The sequence below is a fragment of the Coturnix japonica genome, chromosome 28, assembly GCF_054131305.1.
Source record: "Coturnix japonica strain WE chromosome 28, WE-NBRP24, whole genome shotgun sequence".
Classification (NCBI taxonomy): domain Eukaryota; kingdom Metazoa; phylum Chordata; class Aves; order Galliformes; family Phasianidae; genus Coturnix; species Coturnix japonica.
Genome location: NC_140690.1, coordinates 4,195,731 through 4,215,389, shown reverse-complemented (window position 1 = coordinate 4,215,389; position 19,659 = coordinate 4,195,731). Strand labels below are relative to the sequence as shown.

Genomic DNA, 19,659 nt, shown 5'->3' with positions numbered 1-19,659 from the left:
ACGTGCTGCCATCTCCAGCCAACAGGATGTCACACAGGTGAACACGCAGGGTGATCACACCAGATAAATCCTACCATTGTCATTTTGAACAGTGCAACACTCCAATTCATGCTGAAGCCTTCCAGGAAAGCCACCTGCTATTGCAGCCCCACACGCCCAGGGATCAAACCAGGCACAGCCAAGTGTCACCCAAACCAGCTGCACACAGATCCCTCCATGGGGCACTCCAACCTGACCCTCCTCCAGCAGGCAGCGAGCAGAGCTCGGCTCGTGCCACCAACACAATGGAGACCAAAGGCAGGACTGGTTTCTATTAATACTTCAAAGGCACAGATATCTCATGGAGGCAGAAGTTACTTGGAGTAAAAGTCAATGCTGGCACAAGAACAAACCAGTAAAAACAGGCTGCAAGTTAAAAAAAAAAAAGAAAGTGGAATTCAGGAGGAGGTCACTTTTAGAAGAGCAGACGCAAGAGGTTTAAGTAATGGCTTTAAGACAAAGCCTGATACATTTATGAAGCAGCTTCTGTAATGCAACTGCCTGCAGTGCTGAGGAATGGGCTGCTGAGTCAGCAGGTCCCTCCCAGTTCTGTGCTCCTACAAGTGGGTGCCATCCTAACACCCGCTACAGAGCAGGAAGAAAATTCCTATGCAAGGTCCTATGCATAAGCTGCAGATGTCACTAAATAGTGGGAGCTGCTGGCTCCCTGGAGTGTAGGGAGGCCTTGCAGTGAGAGCTTGACGAGTTAGTGGGATGTGCATTAGGCTCCACATGAGGATTAACAAGGGAAGTGCTGTACTCTGCACTGGGACAGGGCAGCCCCAGCTCTGTGCAATGACAGGAGCGGCACAACAGAGGTGCTATAAAGGAAGGGAAGAAGATCGCTCACCTGGAGCAGAAGATCTCGGATTCACATGGGAAAGCTGCACCAAGGGGGGATCTCCAGAAAGAGACCCTTGCCAGCAGCAGTCAGCCCCTAAATGGGCTCTAGGAGAGGTGCAGCCATTACCCTGCGCTCACACAATGCAAAGCAGGTGGAAGAACACGGCAATACTGAAAAGCTGACGCTGTTCCACAGCTTCAGTGTTTTGGAGGTCAAGGAAAAGAAATGTGACATTCTGAGCCCTGCAATCACAGACTGACTGCACTGCTTCATTTCAAGGGACTTCTGACTTCAGTGCTCTTGTCCGGGTGCTTCTGCTGCCCTATTTTAGTGCAAGTGGAAAATATTGAGTCACTCTGCAGTCAAAGTGTCCAGAAAAGCTTCGCTTTTGGCTGAGAGTATTTTGAAAGATACTGAATGCAACCATCCTGGGGAAATGAGTGGCAGAACATGGAGACAGAAACCTCTGCTTCAGAGGAAGGGAAATGAAGGCTGTGCAAGCTGCCCCAATGGAGCAGGACATGGCTGGGTGCACGCTTATGTAAAACAAGATCTGGTGGTTCTGCAGTAGCGGGAACAGGAGGATACGACACAACTTTTATGCCAGAGAATAACATCCACTGCTGGTTTCAGTTCACTTAACATCAATAAACTAACGATGTAATCAGACGCCCATGACATGATATTGCAATACAGGAACAAATTACTTTGTGATCACCGACTCCCAGCTCCCCAGCATTGCTGCAGCTGTTGAAATGATCATTGATACACGCAAAGAACTCAACAGCAAGGGATTGAACATCGCTCCTGGAGGTGGAACCCCCACTGAAGGTGGGGCTGGAAGCTGCAGACCCAGGACAGGCAAAGCACACAGCGCCGAGTGCTGCTCAGGGACGGAGATGGGCTTCCCCTGCTACAGAAGTGCAAGGCGTGCTCTGGTGGGGGGTGCATTTCTCTGCTTACAATGAGCTGATGAACAGCAGAATTCTCTGTAGCATAAGAGATTTTCACTTCCATAACACGTAATCCACTGCACAGGAAGAGGCACACAGGAAACTGCTGCAGGTAATGGTGTGCTTTGGTCACACACAAAGGGAATGACAGCTGTATCTCACACACGTGAGCTGATAGCAGAGGCTACACAGGGGGCAAAACCCATTTGTTCTCATAGAAGCACATTATCTATTCCTTTCTGCTAACAAGGCCCTATGCAGATACTTTTTTGCCCATTCAGCTCAGATGCACCTGAGGATGACAGAGTGCTTTTACATCTGCCAACAGCACCATGCTGTGGGTCTGAGCGTCCCTGCAGGACGTAAATGTTGTCACCACATCTGCTTCCAGGAGCAGGCACAGCAGGAAGCAGCACCCCCTGTACCTGGTAAACTGAGAGCAGAAAGATACGAGTCCAAAGATGCAGGATCCATCCATGGGGCTGTTCCACCCCACGCCCCGAGCCCCACTCCTCCCCAGCAGCAGCACATTTCCAAGTATTTAATTCTCAGAAGCTACAAAATACCGGCTTGTGGAATGAAGTCCCACACTTGGAATTGCTTTTCAATCCCTCCCTGCCTTCATATGAATTTGAAAAGATCAGCTGTAAGTTTTATTAACACATACTTAAAACTTAAGGCTACAACCCAAATTGACCAGCATTAGTACAGGGCGATAAATGTCCTGGGCTCACGTCCTCACCATCCAGCACCCAGAGCACCTCCATTGAAATACTGCACGGCGCTTTACTCTGGAGTCATGAAGGGATTTCATTTACCACATCTAAGCAAATCAAAACCCGACTCTGAGCAAGACTCCTGGGACGGAAAAAACCCTCTACTCTCCCAGTGTTAAAACACAGCCAATACAGACGCATACATTCCTTTCCCAGCAGCTTTGCAAAGACATGCTGATGACACGACAGCATTACACTTCTAGCGGTACCAATGTGTCCGGCACGTCGCAGACCGGCCCTGCTGGAGGCCGGAGCCGCCCGGCCACGCCTATGGCCAGAAAGATGCCGGTGGTGTCAGCGGACTCGAGCGCTCAGTGCGGAGCAGCGCGCTCAGCTCGGCTCCTTTGTCCCCGCATGAGGCGCTGTGCCCCAATGCCGCCCGCTCCCAGCACCTGCCGCAGCCCCGGGGATCCGGGACCCGCAGCACCCGGGGAAAGGCCGCTGAGATCAGACAGGGAACCATCTCCAGGGCAGGGGAAGTACAGGGAAGACATCAACCATCTGAGGGCCGCGTTTAAAACCGAAACCGGCAGGAATCCTCCAGTCATCCCCGTGCAGCCGGTGTTCGAGCTCGGGGCAGCGCAGCAACGCGGAGCCATTCCCAGCTATTCCCAGCCATTCCCAGCTATTCCCAGCCATTCCCAGCCATTCCCCTTCCCCTCCGCACGGGCTGTGCGGAGCAGATGGAGCGGGGCCGGGAGCGCGGCCTGCGATGCGGGTACCGCCGCAGCACATCACATCACATCGTATCACATCATCACATCGCATCGCATCATATCATCGCATCACATTGCATCACATCCCCGGCCTTTGGCGCCGCGCACAAGATGGATGCCGGGCCCCGTTGGCGCTGGGCCGCTCTCACTCACCTCCTCGGCCTGTTTGCGCAGCACCTTCTCCCACTCGTACTGTGTGAGCAGCTGCTCATTGTCCTCCTGCAGCAGCTCCAGCTCCACCTCGTGCTCCTGGTTATCGGTCAGCACCGAGTCCAGGTTCTCCAGCACCGTCACCACCAGCGGCATCAGCTCCTTCACCACCTCCTCGTTGTAGCAGTGGATGAGCCGCTCGAACTCGCGGTAGATGCTGTTGGCCAGGCCCGACACCCGCTCCGACATCACCGACCCCGAGCAATAGTCGTTGCCCGGGTACCCCCCCACGCCGCCATCATCCAGCTGGATCTCCAGCATCGTGCCAGCCCCACAGCGATGCGCTGCGCCCCGCGTCGATCCGCTCCGTTCTGTTCCGATCCGCTCCGTTCCAATCCGCCGCTGCCGAGACCCACCGCGCTCTGCCCGCCAACGGGACCCAATGAGCCGCGCGGCGCCGCCCCGACACCGAGACGCGGCGCTGAGCGGACGGAGCTGCAGCCGGGCGGGGTGGGGCGGAGCTGCGGCATCCCCGTGTGCGCCGTGCGGGCCGCGCTGCCGCCGTGTGCATGTATGGAGCCGCCAAGGGGCGGGGGGGGGGGAGTCACAGAACGATGCGGGGCCGGAACGAGCCGAGCTGGAGAGCGGCAGGGGAACACCGGGAACACACAACATAACACAACACAACAACACAACACAACAGCACAATACAGCCCGACCCCCAGCCCTGCACGCACCACCCAATCCCCGCGGCGGGGAGCCGAGTCCCGTGAGCTCCGGCAGCGCGGGCCGATATAGGAGCGATATTTCTGGATGGGAGGAGTCAGGAGCTATAGGCTCATTTTGCAGCTCAATTAGTGATGCCCCAAACGCCTCCAGACCTGAACGTCCCTGCCCAGAGCCTGTGAAAACCAGGGCACTCCTGTGCGCCTGCATGTAACAGTAGTTTCAATGTAGGTAATGATCCTTCAAGGTGAAGTGCCTGCGGGTTCTGCAGCAAAAGGGTTTGATGGCCCCATTGAGGCGGGGATGGATCCAGAGAGAAAAACAGGGAAAACTGGCTGCCTGCCGTCCCCTTGGTCACCCCCATAGGACCCCACTGAGCTCCAGGCCCTTCTCAGCTCCATTGCTCCTCTCTGGACACACTCCAGGGTCTCAGAGTCCCTAATGCTCCGAAAAAACAATAAAGGAAGTTGTCCAAGGAGAGGTGAAAAGAACCTCATCGCTTATTCACTGCAGGGAAACATCTTCAGTTTGGGGGGTAAACGGAAGAGAAACGGCTGCATAAAATGACAGCTTACAGACAGGAGGAGGCTGTCAGGTGTCACGGTGTTATTAAAGGCCACAAGAGCACTTCCCTTGCACGAAGGGAAGGAGTGCAAGAGTGGGATTAGGGCAGGGGAGCTCCTGAGGGCTGCCAGCAGATCTGCAGCCTGTGTTCGATCTGTGTGAAACCCACATGGCACAGTTTGACTTCCTGAGCACAATGGAGTTATTGGTGCGAGGGCAGTGCCTGGGGGATCCCAGCTATTCCGTGCTGTGTAACAGCAGCAGAAAACAGCTGCAGAGAAACCTCAGAGTGCTCTGTGAGATCTCAGCTGCAGCTTATCTTGGGCTTTGGAGTCTGAGCACAGGGACAGCAGAAATCCATCTCCTGTCCTGCACTGAGCTGGGCCCAGCAGGGCAGGCAAACCAGGGCCTGATCTTTGGGAAGGCTCCTGACGTGGATGTGAGTTAGAGCTCAAAGATGAGTGTGATTCCACAATCATTATTGTCATCCTACAGACTCCACGTTACACAAAGCGGAAGGCACTTAAACCTGCCCTAAATGCATCATTGCAGTGGGAATATCACATCTCACCCGTGATTCACGGCCTTAAGCCCTGCAAACACTCCATTCTATGTGATGTCATTATACCTATATTGCTAGCATGCTGTAGATTCGGTGCACGACGACTTTAAAAAGACACATTTAAGGCTTGTCTCACAGAAAGGAAGAAGTGACCATGAAATATTATTATTTCATCTGAGATGTACTTAGTTATGGAATGGAGCACTGATGAATCACGAGGCAGCTCTGCTCCGAGCATCGTGCAGAGGAGCTCATGGGCTTCTCTGGGACTGCAAACCTCCCTCTGAGGAATCTTAACTGCAAGAAACCTGGCCTGAAGGTTTGGTCCCCATTCCCAGTGTTGTGACAAGAGTCACCTCAGTTCTCTGTTACTTTACTTCAGATAACCCCACTGGGTGACCCTTGTGTTGGTCTCTTACAATTGGATCTAGGAGGTGCTGGCTGCCTGTGTTTATGATGAAAGAGCAGCAGTGATGTGGGTCTGTGTGAGGTCACAGTCATTGCTGGGTTGGGAGGGTTTGGCCCCCAGCTGTCGAGCAGAGCTGGTGCTCTGGTGAGCGTACTGCACACAGACACTGAGCTGTGAGCATTCCTTGTTGGAGATCATCCTTTGGGAGCCCACTGCAGGCACCGCTGCGGCGTGTGTGTGAGCTGGGCACAGCCCGGACTGACCAGGCCAATAAGGTGAGCTGGGTTTGGTGCTGGGCGGCTGCTGGAAGGAGTCTGAGCAGAACAGCTGGGCTGGGGAGGAGCTCCCAGCTCAATGGAGGCCCTTCCGAGTGGCTGTTTGCAGGGGAAATTGATTCCTTGTGAGATTCTGTCACACGTTTTGGTGAGGATGATGAACTGCCATTACTGCCCTGTGTGATGCTGCAGTGCAATGGAAAGCACAGCAGTGATAATGGGGTATCAAAGTCCTGGGCTGCAGCAGGTGAGGATAAGCCCGAGTGCAGCAGCTGTGGGGCACAGAAAGGAAGGAAAAAACTGCTGACCATTGGAAGGGCTCAGGCAGGCAGTGATCTCCAGTCAGACACCCTCACCTGCACTGCCAACCTTTCAGTGATGTCTGGGAGGGGTTTGCATGTGCCTGAGCTGCCCTGGGTTGGCCCTGCCATCCCACCAGGTGCTCAATCTCTGCTTCAAGCCGTGACTGAGCATCGCTGCTACAGCCCTGCAGAACTGCTGCTGGTCCCCAGCCTTTGTTTTAGACATTAGAAGGGAAGGAGAGCACAGACTTCATGGAGTGCAACTTGTGCTTTATTGACCCCCGGATCCAGCACATTTTTAACAGAACCCCCTGAAGTCCTGGTGAGATCCAGGTGCTGAGCTGGGCCGTGGGCTGTGCAGTGACATCACAAGCACAGTGAGCTCACAAGCGCTGCCTGGGGCCACGGCTGCCACCAGTGAGTGCCAGAGCCGTGAGTGCTGCGCAGAGTGTGGACACGCTGTGTCAGCCCTTGTCCCGGCTGGCAGTGACGGTGGTGGTGGCTGCTGGTGCTACCTGCTCTCACTGACAGTGTTGCCCAGCCATTGCACTGGTGTGTTAGCTGGAAGGGAGGAGAACTGCAGCTGTGCCCGGGTAAGCCAGAACTGGAGGTTTCTCAAACGTGTGAGTGGTAGCGCTGCATCCACTGCAGCTGCAGCAAGGGTAGATGATGGAGTCCTTCTCATGGCAGGAACACAAAATGTATGCTGCAAGGTATATAACTGCTGGTGGGATGGAGAACAGCACTTGCTGGGGAAGTCATGGCACTTAGACACACATTGGTTCCAGAGCTGGCACAGTTCTTGCAATCAGCTGCTTCCAAGGCATTGCCCTCCTCGAGAGCCCAAACTGCATCAAAAGAAAGCTGGGAAAATGCTTATTCCTCATGATTCTTCCCTTGTAGGCACTTCCTGTAGGGTTCCGGTCCGAGAGGACTCTTTGGGGATCCAAGCAGTTCGAGCACAACCGTCTCTTTGCAAGAGCAGGGAATTCCTCTGGAGATAACCCAGACGGGCTCTAAGAATTTCACCATGTCTCAGCAAAGAGGCGACTGCTACTTCTACTTCTACTCCACCTGCACTAAGGTACGGTTGACTTTCTTCTGCCTGGGTTTTCTTCCATTTCCTCATGTTGAAGAGAAAGTGGTGGAGCAGGGGAGACCTGCTGGTGATGTTACCCTCATAGCGCTGCTAACAGCCTGGGCTAATGGCATGGACATGTTTCAGGCTGTGCTCTTATTTTCCTGTGGTTTCCTTGTGCTTGCAGGGAGACAGCTGCCCCTTCCGCCACTGTGAAGCGGCTCTGGGGAGCGAACGAGTCTGCAGACTGTGGATGGAGGGCGGCTGCTCGAGGAGTAACTGCAAGTTCCGTCACATGAGGATTGATGTGAGTGTTTGCCTAAAGATGTGCTTTCCAGCTTAGTCTACAACACCACTTTTCATGGCTGTGGTTGGGCTGAATGCACTTCTGCAGGCTGGATATGTTTGCTGTGAAAATCTTACTGGTTTCTGTTTCTAGAGGGGACTGGGAGGAGGTAAAGAAGGCAGAGAATTCAGTGCCTTAGGTATATCACAGCGGGAGATGTTTGCATTAGGAGCCAAAAGCATTTTCTCCCCAGATGCAAAAAGCTCGCATTGCTCAGCCTCCTAAAGCTGCTGGAGCTGGGTGGTAGGAGAGAGTGGCACTGCCCTCCTGCCAACAGGGCTCGGTTGTGCCCTATCGGGCCTTCTCCATCCTGGATTTCTCCAGAGCAGTTCATTCTGGCTGCTTGGAGTAGTGAAAGGAGGGGCAGGAAATGAGGGTACAGAGCTAAGGCTCCACACAATGGTTTCTGATGGCTGTTGGAGCGCGGCATCTCCCTGCAGACCTGATGTGCCCGTTTCCATGGCCCTTTCTTTCCTTCTCTCTGCAGAAGCAGCGCAGTTTGATTCCCTGCTTCTGGGAGAACCAGCCCGGAGGCTGCCAGAAACCACACTGCGCCTTTCGTCACCTGAAGGAACGCGGTGGGAACAGACCAACTGCACTGCTGAGCCACAGTGAGTGTCCGATGGCGTGAAGCATGAAAGGCTCAATTCTGAATGTCAGTTCTGAGCGGGTGCGGGATGCATGTCACCATTCATTGGGGTGGCAGGGGAGAGTCGTGATAGTGAAATATCCGTCTGTGCTTTGGCTGTCAGAGCAGCGCTGGGCTTTTTCTGGAGTGAGGAAGATGCACTGCAGGTCTGTGCTGACTGCACAGCATTTGGGCAGCGGAAGGCAAATGTAACAAACAGTGCTTGAAAATGTGAAGCTTGTGGTTGACTGTGCTCAAACCTGCCCCCAAAGAGACGCTCATCAATCATTCCTTGTTTCTTTTCTGCCAGAAGTTGACACCAGTGGCCTTCCTCCAAAGAGCGGCCTTGCAAAAAGTCTGGGGAACCAGACAGAGGTTGACAAGGCACCAGAGAGAGGTACAGATACTCAACAGGCTCCTGGGTTTGATGCTCTGTTTTTCTACTGAGATCTGACTGTTCTTTCCCGGGACTCTTTGCAGTTGACATCCCAGTTTCCTCCCATGGCCCGGCTGGACTTAAACGCAAACGGTCAGAGGAGGAGAAGGGAAAAGCGGGGGAATCGCCCTGCAAGAAAAGAGTTAAAGGTGAGCACGAGGAACTCGTTACGGTGCCTCAGAAAAGCAGTGCTGTCATTTTGCATTGCTCTCTGTCAGACTTTTCCTTGCCCTGGATTATTACTGAGTGCAGCTATTGGGTTTCTTTGTTCCTTTGTACGCGTTGTTGGTACACAGAGATGACCGTGTGCAAAACATGGCTGAGAATCCCGGACAGGGCATTGCAATTCCACTGGCCAAATGTATTTAACTTTGTGGAAGGGTGGTGGGACTGATAAGAGAACTTGATCTCTCTTGAGGCGCAGCAAGACAGTACCAGCTCTCTCTTCCTTTTACTTTAGGTGGGCGCAGGGTCTCTGTGAGGCCCATTGATTGGAAAAACACCTTCCCCCCAACGCGGAGACAGAAACGAAAAGCAGCAGAAATTCATCCATCTGCTGCTGAGGACGCGGATGAGCCCCCAGCTAAAAAACTACCAATGGTAAGAGCAGTGGAAAAAGCAGTAGTGGATATGAAAGGTTTACATTGCCCTTGAAGAAAAGGAAGAAATTCCAAGTGTTCTACAGCTCTTCTGTTTCCCTTGAAGGCAGCAGATGTCTCACAAGGTACTTGTGGAAACTCTGACCTGTGCTTCATACTCTGTCTTGTTTCTTCCTAGGAGACTCTTGCTTCAGTCCCGCCCGAATACACCGTGCTCAGCACCGAAGTCATAAAGCTTCCAAGCAGGTGATGACCACAACTTGTTCTTCCTTAATGCCCTTTTCCCATCAGACAGAAGTTCTTTCACACTGGGGGAAAATGGGGTGTTTGAGATGTGTCATGGCATAATGCAACAAAGGAAGAGGTCATCTGAGATCATTGAAACTGCTTTGTCAAAACCTCTGTTGAGTTCATGGGGAAAAGTACCTCAGCCAGCAAGCAGGATTTTGCAGAGGAAGATTTCTTGACATGTTTACAGACAAAGCATTGAGGGTGGCAATGTGTTTCTGCTACAAAGCCCAGCCCCTGATTGCCAGACTCAAACTGCTCTACTTGAACAGATGAAAAAGGCACCTGCTGGTTTCCTTAACTCCAAAGGCAGCCGCAGGTTAATCGAATCACCATCCCTATGTGGGTGTGAGGGGCGGGAGGGTCAACTACAGACCTCAGAGCTGAAAGCACATCTCAGAAATGTCACGTAGATTGTTCTTTTCCTTCCCACAAGTCTGGAGCTGCTCCCAGGAAGCCATGCAGACCCCATGGCACAGCCAGAGGAATCCAGCACTACATCATGTTCCTCACAAGGGGCATAAAATTAGCAGCTGAGCTGCACAGGGGCGGGGGAAGCAGCCATCACTGAAGACAACAACCTTGAGGAGCTTCTGATGGAGCTCACAGAAGAACTGGAAGGAGAAACTGATGTGACGTTGAGGATGTGGATGAGCTCCTTCTGGACCTGTCCGACATGACGGCTTAACACCATCGCCTGATTGGACAGTTTAAAACAACAACAATTAAAACCAGCCCTGTTCCTTTCCAGCCCTGCTCCTTTTTGTTGTTACTCTGTGGGTATTTCTGAGACTCTGCACAGTCTTAAAGCCGAGTCAAAGCAGTGACAATCAGCACTGACTGCATCCTGTTCTGATTTCCTTGTGGCTCTGAGTTCAGGTCCTGCACCCGCCGCCAGCTCTGGGTGCTGCTTCAGCATCGAGGGCACAAAGCTCCTCTGTGGGCACAGAATGGCGTCCATCCAGGGCTGAAACTTCCTCCTTCCTTCACCCTCAGCAAAACTCTGCCTTGGGCCCAATGGGAGCTCTGCTGTTCTGATTCCTTGGGCAACCCTTTGAGAAGGCAGTAACAGTGGGCTCAATAACTGAGGCTGAAGCACAGCACTCAGGGCAGGGGCTCATGGGGGAACACAACGACGGGGGATTCAGGAGCTGGGGGCAAAGCCGCTGTGCAGGGAGCGGCCCCAGCAGCCGCCGTGGCTTCGTGGTACCCCGGTGGTCGGGGCCTGGGCGGCCTCTGGCGGCGGCATTGCTGGCACAGCCCTTACGTTCCTTTCCATTCCCTCCCATTCCCCATCCCATCCCATCCCACCCCATCCCATCCCCATCCCATCTCTATCCCATCCCATCCCCATCCCACCCCATCCATCCCATCCCATCCCACCCCATCCATCCCATCCCATCCCACCCCATCCATCCCATCCCATCCCACCCCATCCCCATCCCGTCCCTTTTCGTTCCTCCCCGCCCACCCAGCGGGGAGGATGCGGGATCATCTATGAAGGTGCAGGGCCGGGCAGAGCTGCGGGGTGTCCGTGCTGCAGGTGCCATTGCCATTGCTTTGCCCCATGTTTGGCTTTAGCGTCCTTCTACTCCATCGGATGGGATCGGACCGCACTCCGCCCTCAGCGCAGCGCACTGAACTCACCACACCAGGTCTCCGAGCCTCAGACTCACGGCCGCCATCTTACCGACACCGCACAATGCACCACAGGACAGCACAGCACCACGAGGGGCGGGGGTGGCGGAGACGGTGATTGGACAGTAGCGGTCACGTGGGCAGGAGGGCTGTCCTTCTTGCTGCATAATCAAGTTTCTGCCAGCCTGTTAGACTTCCCCACGTAGAAACCACTTGGGAGGTTTCACAGAAGGAATGGATATCTCGCATTCAAATTTGGCTTCTTCAGGCTCAGTCACATCCTCATCACACAGCTCCTTTACTAGATTAATGGATTGCTCTTTAAGAAGGATGGAACAAGAGAAAGCAGATATTTAGAAAGAATGTAAAAAACTCTTACATTATCACCCTACTTACTCACGTCAGCATTACTGCACATGAACACTACACCTATCACCTCAAAATGCCTTAAAAAATCATTAAAAAATAATAGAAAGAAAGGAATATTGTTAAGAAGTCAGACAATAAGACTGACAACCTGAAGAGAGCCCAGATCTTCTGATTCCCAGTTCAACATCCAAATCAAACCATGACCTTCCCATCCCAATATCAAACTCCTCGCATTACAAAATGGAAAAGAGGTTCAATGAAACACGAACACTGATAAATACTTTGGTTAAATACAGCAACTTAGCTCTGAACAACAAGTTTTCTCCTAGTAAAGGTCTCTGTAGCTCAAATGTAATGACTCTACTTAGGAGAAATTCCTTTTCCAGGATGTTCTTGCCCTTACCATTCTAACAGTGGCAAAGCTGGGGACTGAACTCTTGAGTAGTGTGCTAACTCAAATGTCTCCATTTTCTTTATCACACTTAACATCATATATATACCCTAACATTGTATATATTAAAAAAAACCCAAAACCTGTGCTCTTCTGAAACAGACAGAGAAAATGAAGAAAAAGTCAAGCTATGTTTTTTATCCCTCAACATTCAAACACAAATCTGAAGACTAAAGGTAGAAAATCAACCTCCTAAGAAAATAATCTGTTTTACTTAGCAAAAGTAAATCCCAAAAGACAAGCTGGAGATTTTGTGGGCACAAAGGTAGGTAGGTAGGAGTTTTTATTTTTGTCAAAGGTCCTGGTGGTGTTTAACTTCCTTGACATTAAAGCAAAGGATGTTAGCTGGTTTATAACATAATTTAAGCGAAATCATCATCAGAAGCATAGTTACCTTTAACTGTAAGATGGGCACGAGATTCTGCCCTTTATGCTACAAATTCGATTTCTGCTGCATCATTGACTTGGACACGTGTGTAAGTCAGCAAGTAGGTCTTTACTGAAGCAGAGAACCACAGAGTCACTAAGGCTGGAAAAGACCACTAAGGTCATCTAGTCCAACCTCCAACTCATCCCTACCAAACTGTGCTCTTGAGAGCAAACCCACAACTATACTTGGCTTCCTTGAGCAAAGAGTTCTGAGGCACATGGCCAGGCTGAGCATCACCCATCTGGTTTCACAGCATCACTGCCTGTTCTCTCATGTCAATGAAACCACCCATTCCCCCACATCCACATCCCCACCAAAGTGGAATCTAAACATGGCTTCTACAAGGACTGACCGAATGCGGCCACCGTCACCATTAAAGTACCTGAGACAGAAGGATCACACTCACTGTCAGACAAAACCTCTTTGGAGAGGTGAACTGACTGCCCTGGTCACCCCCACTTTGGAAAGAACTGCACTCATTTCCTACCTGCTCCTGGCAGTGTGGGATGGTGGGATAGCATCACACTTCCCACACTAAGCTTCCCACCATGTCACTTGTTCCACCATAACCTCAGTCCCAAAACAAAAGGGGAACTCCCTTCTGAACTTTCTTCGCTTCATTTCAGATGTCCTTTCTGCTTGATCTCCAACCCACAACCCACTCAGGAGAAAGATCTCCCTCTTACACCCTACCATCTTGCCGCATTCTGATGTTGTCATCAGCCTTCAGCTTGTCGTCATCTTTGTACCACTGGCTCTGAACCTCATCGTGTGAAATCTCACAGACAAAAGATTCACTCCCATATTCATTCACTTCCACATCTTCCAGTGGTTTAACAATCTTGATATCTCCAGCTGTGAAACACTAGAGATATATTTGTCAGGGTATTTCCAGAACTGAGTGCAGCATCTTTTCCTTACACATATTTGCTTGGAAAATAAGTAGGATTATGTTTTATTCTAAACCATCATCCATTCCTGAGTCATTTCTCTCTTCAACACGGTAAATGCATTATTGCCTTTGAACTTAAAGATAGACTTACTAGCTACAATGGAGCTCCCTGCAAACACTTTTCACGGAAACCAGAATCTCATTTATTCTAAAACTCTTCAAGCAAAATTAAGGTTAGAAAAACAATAGGATGGAATGAATCTTTAAGGTCATTTAGTTCCAATGCCCCTGCTATAGGCAGGGACACCTCCCTCCACACCAACTCTTCTTAACAGGGTCAAGGCTTCTCTCAAATCATTCTCCTCTAAGCCTGTGCCTGTGCTTGGGATTGCCCTGACCCAGGTGCAGGGCCTTGTACTTGGCCACACTCAAGTTCATGAGGCTGCCAAGGGCCCACCTCTCCAGCCTGTCCAGTTCCCTCTGGGTAGCATCCCTTCCCTCTAGCACATCAACAGCACCGCTCAGCTTGGTGTCATCTGCAAACTTGCTGAGGCTGCATTTGATTCCACTCTCCATGTTGCCTACAAAAATGTTAAATAACACTGGTCCCAACACCACCCTCCACCTGGACACTGAGCTATTGACTGCTGCTCTCTGAGTGTGACCATCCAGACAGTTCCCTATCCTGCAACTGGTACATCCATCAAAACCATTTTTCTCCAGTTTGGTGACCAGGATGTCATGCAGGACGGGATCAAATGCTCTGCACAAGTCCAAGTAGATGATGTCAGTTGCTCTCCCATTATCCACTGATGCTGTTACTCCATCATGAAAGGCCACCAAGTTTGTCAGGCATGGCTTGACCTCGATGAAGCCATATTGGTTACCACCAATCACCTCATCTTTATTTTCCAAACAACAAACCTGTCTGAACCATTGGCTTCTCTGCATGCTCATCATTAGTCTCTCCTTAGCTTGTGTGCCCACTATGTATGAGGAATGTCAGCCACAAATCTTACCCAGGGGACGTCTTTGCTTCAAAATCCCTTGAACATCACACAATCCATTTTAAATCTCCAGGTCTGCACTTATTTATGTCAGAATCAGACCATATTTCTGTACTGCTATTTCCCTTTCATTCTGAAGGGCTCGGATACAACTTGGATTAACCTCAGGAGCAGAGTTCCTGCATAAAACAGCCAGTACTGAAACAGCAACCCAACCTGGTTGCAGACTGAGAGAGAAAATGAGAGTTCACCACTTGTGAATAATGAGACTTCTCTTATTTCCCTGGGAAGTAATGCCCCCTTTTTTTACTTTGATGGAGCTCTTTCCTATCCTAGAAGGGAAAATATCAAGTCAGATCTCCATGAGTCCTTCCATCTCTGCACTGAGCAAATGCAGCCTTCAGATCTATGCTTAATTCACCCAATCCCCTAGAATTAATGGAACTGTGCTTACTGGCACATATGCTGAAGCTTAAGCACAGTGAAGTGTTTTCAACATGTAGGAATGGCTATAGAAAATTCAGAAATTCTGGCTGACCTATGACAGCTTAAACCACTGTGGAGGACTGTTAACAAACTCGTTTGGACATCATCTTGAATAAATGACGTTATCCCCAAGTAAGGGAAGGAACAACTGAGCACCAGGGAGGTACACAAAGTGCCAGAGCAAATTCTCACACTGTCAGGTGCAAAGAAAACTGAGATTTCACCCTAAAACCCAGTTCACAACAAGGCTACAAAATCCTGGCTGACAATTTCTGTGTTAGAGTTGAAGCTCAAGACTCTACTCCAACCAACAATATTTTGTACAGCAAGACCTCAGGAGTTCACAAGAAACCAAAAACAAACTTCAATTTAAACTTGATAAATGAACTCAGGACATAATAACAAAGAGTGCTGATCTGGGCAAGTAAAAGACCATAGAGAAAAGAGAGCAGTGCAAAAGCTATCAGGCAAAAGCTCAGACTCGCATCCCTTGGAAGTGAAATTAAAGGCTCTCATTCATTTCCAGAGAAGTCAGAAAGGAAAATTCCATTACATGCCATACCTTGAACCACTTGATGTCCACCTTGGGCCTGGACAGCTCACACTCAAATGTGACCTTGTCCTTCTGAGTGATGCTAATGTCTGCCAATGGTTTGCTGATTTACAAAGGCAATTCTGAGAAGTAGAAAGAAGGATGTGTATTTAGTTGGGAATGAGGTCTCTAGGAGCATCTGGCATAAAGAATAATGAAAGGCAGTGCCTACTCTCCATGCTTATTAGAGCTTGAAATTAACAACAATAAAACCTGCAGTTTTGAGCCCATTATCATTACTTGTGCTAGGGACAATCATGTTACAACAATCCTCTTCATATTGGAGGGATATTCTGGTGGCAATGGCCCAGTGCATAACATTCTTTGCAGCTGGAAGGAAAGCTGGTTCTGCTGTTCAAGTAATCTGGGACAGGAGCAGATAATGACACCTTGCACCAACCAATACCAGTCACAGTGAGCCTCCCCGATGAATTAATGCCTTCTGCTTTAAAGGAAATGAGTCCTGCATCTTCAAGGGTCACAGAAGAAAGTGTCAAGGAATGTTTCTTCCCCTGGACACCCATCGTGATATTTGGTGCAGGCTTCAGCCGCACGCCGTCCTTCTGCCAAGTCCCTTCCACATCCTCATGGGACACCTCCACCGAAAAGGTGACAGTTCCCTTCTCAGGGAATTCCAGGGGCTGCAGACCTTTCACCAGCTTCATCTGCCACACTGAAAGACAATGGGGACAGGTTGGAGATCTCACACCAGCAGCTGAGAAATAGAATCATCAAAGGAATCAGAGAAAGGTGTAGGTTGGAAGGGACCTTTGAGATCATCCAGATCCAACCCCCCCCTGCTGTAGGCAGGGATGCTTCCCTCTACACCAGATTGCACAAAGCCCCATCCAGCCCGGCCTTGAATGCTTGAATAGCATCAGGACTTCCAAAACAAGTTACTTCCCTCTTCCTCTCCCAGGTACAGTATCTGCTAATTAAGCAACAGCCTTTGCAAAGAAGAAAACTTGTTCATAACCAGGTCCATGGGTGCTCTTAAATGGATTCTTCCAGATGGAAAAAACATTTCAGGTGGCCTCCTAGATTTTACCCCTTTTTGTGTTGCACACAAGACTGAAAAGAAATTACTTTTGCAAAGTTCTTCTTGTCATAAGGAAACAAACATTTGGGGAATGGCAGAATGGGGTAAAATTTACCGTCACGTCAAGAAATTTGAAATATCACTCACATGTTCTTGGTGTGATGTTTCTGCTATAATTATTTGGACTAATTAAGCTTTTCCCTGATGAAAGCCTAGAAGTATATCACAAGAAGGACCAAGTTACTCATGACCTTTTATTTGTCTTACTCAAGCATCTCCTCCTGACCAAAACTGACAATAAAATATTCAGCCAGACTACAGGTTTGAGCAGCTGGGTTGTTTCTAGGATCTCCTGCAATCTCAAGCTTGGAACACACACTTGTCTTTTGACTAAGTGTCTTTTACAGTGCAGTAAAACAACAGGTTTTCACATGGCTATTCCTCATTTACCTTGCTCTGAAATCATTCACAAACCATGCGGGATCAGTCCAGGGAGAAGGGGAGGAGAGGGGAAGGGAAAGGGGAAGTCCACTGTCCTCTAAAATCAGGCTTCTTAGCCTAAAGCTCAACAGCAAATAGCAGTCCACTTCCCCACATTGCTAGACTCCGAGCATTTAAAGAACATCAGCTTACCTCATTATGAGCTCTAACATAGCCAAAGGAATTCACATATTCAAATATTCTCTTGAGTGATGAGAAATATGGAGCATAACTTCAGACTTCTGCTGTTCAACTCTCACTTCTATCATCAACCAGGGTAACAGTTCAATGCTGTTTTAGATGGAAGACTCATACTTTAAATAACTCAGCTCATTAAGGCTTGGATTCCCTACTACAATTAGCTAAATTCCATTTTGGATCATGCTTCACCTTGGATCACTTAGGGATTCAGCCACTTAATGGTACTAACTCAGTTTGTCTACAGAGAAGCTGTTTTCTATAGCAACAATAAGCTGTGATTGCAACTGGATGTCGGGAGAGCACAAATCCCGCAGTTATCCTGCACCAACATCCTCTCCTTCCATCAGAACAGCAAGTTTTTAAACCAGACTCATGCAAGCTTGCATGACACACCTTGTGCAAAACTGTTGGCAGCCATCAGGACAGCCAGTTGCTTCCTGTATAGACACTTTTCCATCAGTTTGGGTTTTTTGCCTCGCTAGAACAACATCCAGTGGTGAAAACTCACACAGCTGAAGCAACCACGCTGATATACCGCAGTCACTGGAGGTGCTCAAGAGCCACGGGTATGTGGCACTGGGGACGTGGTTAGTAAGTCCAGTGAGGGTGGGCTGGGTTGGGCTCAGCTATCTCAGTGGTCTTTTCCAGCCTTGGGTGCAACTTGTAAGAGGGAATGAAGCAGCAAACTGCCCAGCACTGAGCTGCATTCTTTCGACATGTGGTATCAATGAAGTGCTGTATTTCCCTATCTTCTCTGGAACTATTATTCATCTAACCTAACTGAAACAGTAAGCCTGAACCTAGATATAAATCAGGATCATAGTCACCCGTGGTTCTATATATATTCAGAAATACACTCTAGAGGGTAATTCAGTGCATCTAGAAATTCAAGTAGTCTCTGAAGGTCTTTGTATTTTCCAATGTCTGTTGGCCGCAGAAGTATGTGAAGTGATGCACATGGCCCAACGATCAGCACTGACAATCAGCTGCAAGTTAATATCTGCGGGTTGTTTGGTTTGTTTGCTTGTCTGTTTTATTTCCTACAACCATTCAGTTTGGAGAAAAGATGAGCAACTGCCAATAGAAGTGATAAGTGCACATTCTGGGACACAGAAGCAGAATTTTGTGACAACTGTCAGCCCAGAATATGTTGATGATGAAGTTGTCCTAACAGTGCATGCCAGTGATTTGACAAACCCTGCTCGGTATGACACAGTTTGTCTTCAATTTTTGGTATCTTTGATTCCCAGTTGGCTCTTAGGCAAAAAAAAAAAAAAGCCACCCAAACAACCTTGTCCTCATCTCATCCTTCCCATCCAGCTGCTGCCTCACAGAAGGGGTAAAATAAAAACTCTCTTGGACTAGCAGAGAGATTTACAATGGAGTAACTTAAGTAAGGATGGGAGACTGAAGGTGTTGGGGGAAGACATCCAGGCTTTAGCTACAGGGCATGCATGCAGAATCACAAAACAAAGGCCAGTCAGAGAAATCAGAGCTTTGTCAGAATTAATGGGGTTGTTTCTACATGCCCACCCTATCTGCCAGTGTAAAACCTTCCAGTGAAAAAAAAGAAAGCTACATATAGGTGGGGAGAATTGTTGGTGAAATTATTTGTGATATTTTTTGCTAATAATATGCTTAAAGTCCTGGAGCAAGACTTAAAGTTAAGCAACTCACTCTATGTAAGTAGACTTACAGAAGGGAACCATAAAGCTTATGGAAGGGAACTGTCAAGCTAATCCACAGCTAAAACAGAGTAGAGACGAATTGCAGGAGCTTGTTTACTTTGCACAAGTGTGAGCTTTAACCACTGCTGAGCTCCTAGTACAAAAGTCTGAACCAATGCAACAAACCAACCCGTCCATGTTGTACAGAAGAATGTACTGATACCACCAGAACACAAAATTCTATGGCTGAAAATACCCGCAAAAATCATCCAGCCCTTCTCCATTGCTCCAGGACATGCTCAGCTCTTTGTGCCCCAGATATTTCACTAACCTTTTCTGAATCCCACAGTGAAGGCTTCAAAGCCCCTCCAAATGACTTATCCACTCATCCAACCATTAAAAAGCTTTTCTGTTGTAGAACTTGCATCTTTGTCATTGCAATTGAAGTCCCTTATTTCTGCACAGAGAACAGATTGTTTGCTTCCACTTTCTAAAAGCCTTTTATATACTCAAAGCCTGCTATCATATTATATATGAGCACCTTCAAAGAGCCAACAGAGTCAATGATTTCATTGGAAGCATCAGATTTTATGACTCGCAGTAAGTGATCACCATAACTCACACTCACATCTCCTGCGTGTAGAGGAGATCCTCCTTGCATCTACAAAGATGCAAGAAGAAAAGAGGCAAAGAAGGGGTAAAATAAATCCCATCTT

At 49.2% G+C, this 19,659-nt stretch overlaps 1 protein-coding gene across 1 annotated transcript; it reads left to right on the top strand.

Moving 5' to 3' along the window:
• The first annotated feature begins 7,305 nt into the window (after positions 1-7,305).
• LOC146756105 (uncharacterized) lies at positions 7,306-10,441 on the top strand. The gene is made up of 8 exons (XM_085524920.1): positions 7,306-7,400; positions 7,582-7,701; positions 8,228-8,351; positions 8,679-8,765; positions 8,849-8,953; positions 9,265-9,404; positions 9,582-9,649; positions 10,128-10,441. Exons 1-8 carry the CDS (start codon positions 7,347-7,349, stop codon positions 10,213-10,215), a joined length of 786 nt encoding a protein of 261 aa, XP_085381046.1. The 5' UTR covers positions 7,306-7,346; the 3' UTR covers positions 10,216-10,441.
• The last annotated feature ends 9,218 nt before the right edge of the window (positions 10,442-19,659 follow it).

What these genes read in the sequence shown, in the direction of transcription:
- LOC146756105 (XM_085524920.1), top strand. Translation starts at nt 7,347, where the DNA reads ATGTCTCAGCAAAGAGGCGACTGCTACTTCTACTTCTACTCCACCTGC. An exon ending in TCTACTCCACCTGCACTAAG is followed by an intron (nt 7,401 to 7,581) that starts GTACGGTTGACT and finishes TTGTGCTTGCAG; the next exon opens with GGAGACAGCTGCCCCTTCCG. An exon ending in TCCGTCACATGAGGATTGAT is followed by an intron (nt 7,702 to 8,227) that starts GTGAGTGTTTGC and finishes TTCTCTCTGCAG; the next exon opens with AAGCAGCGCAGTTTGATTCC.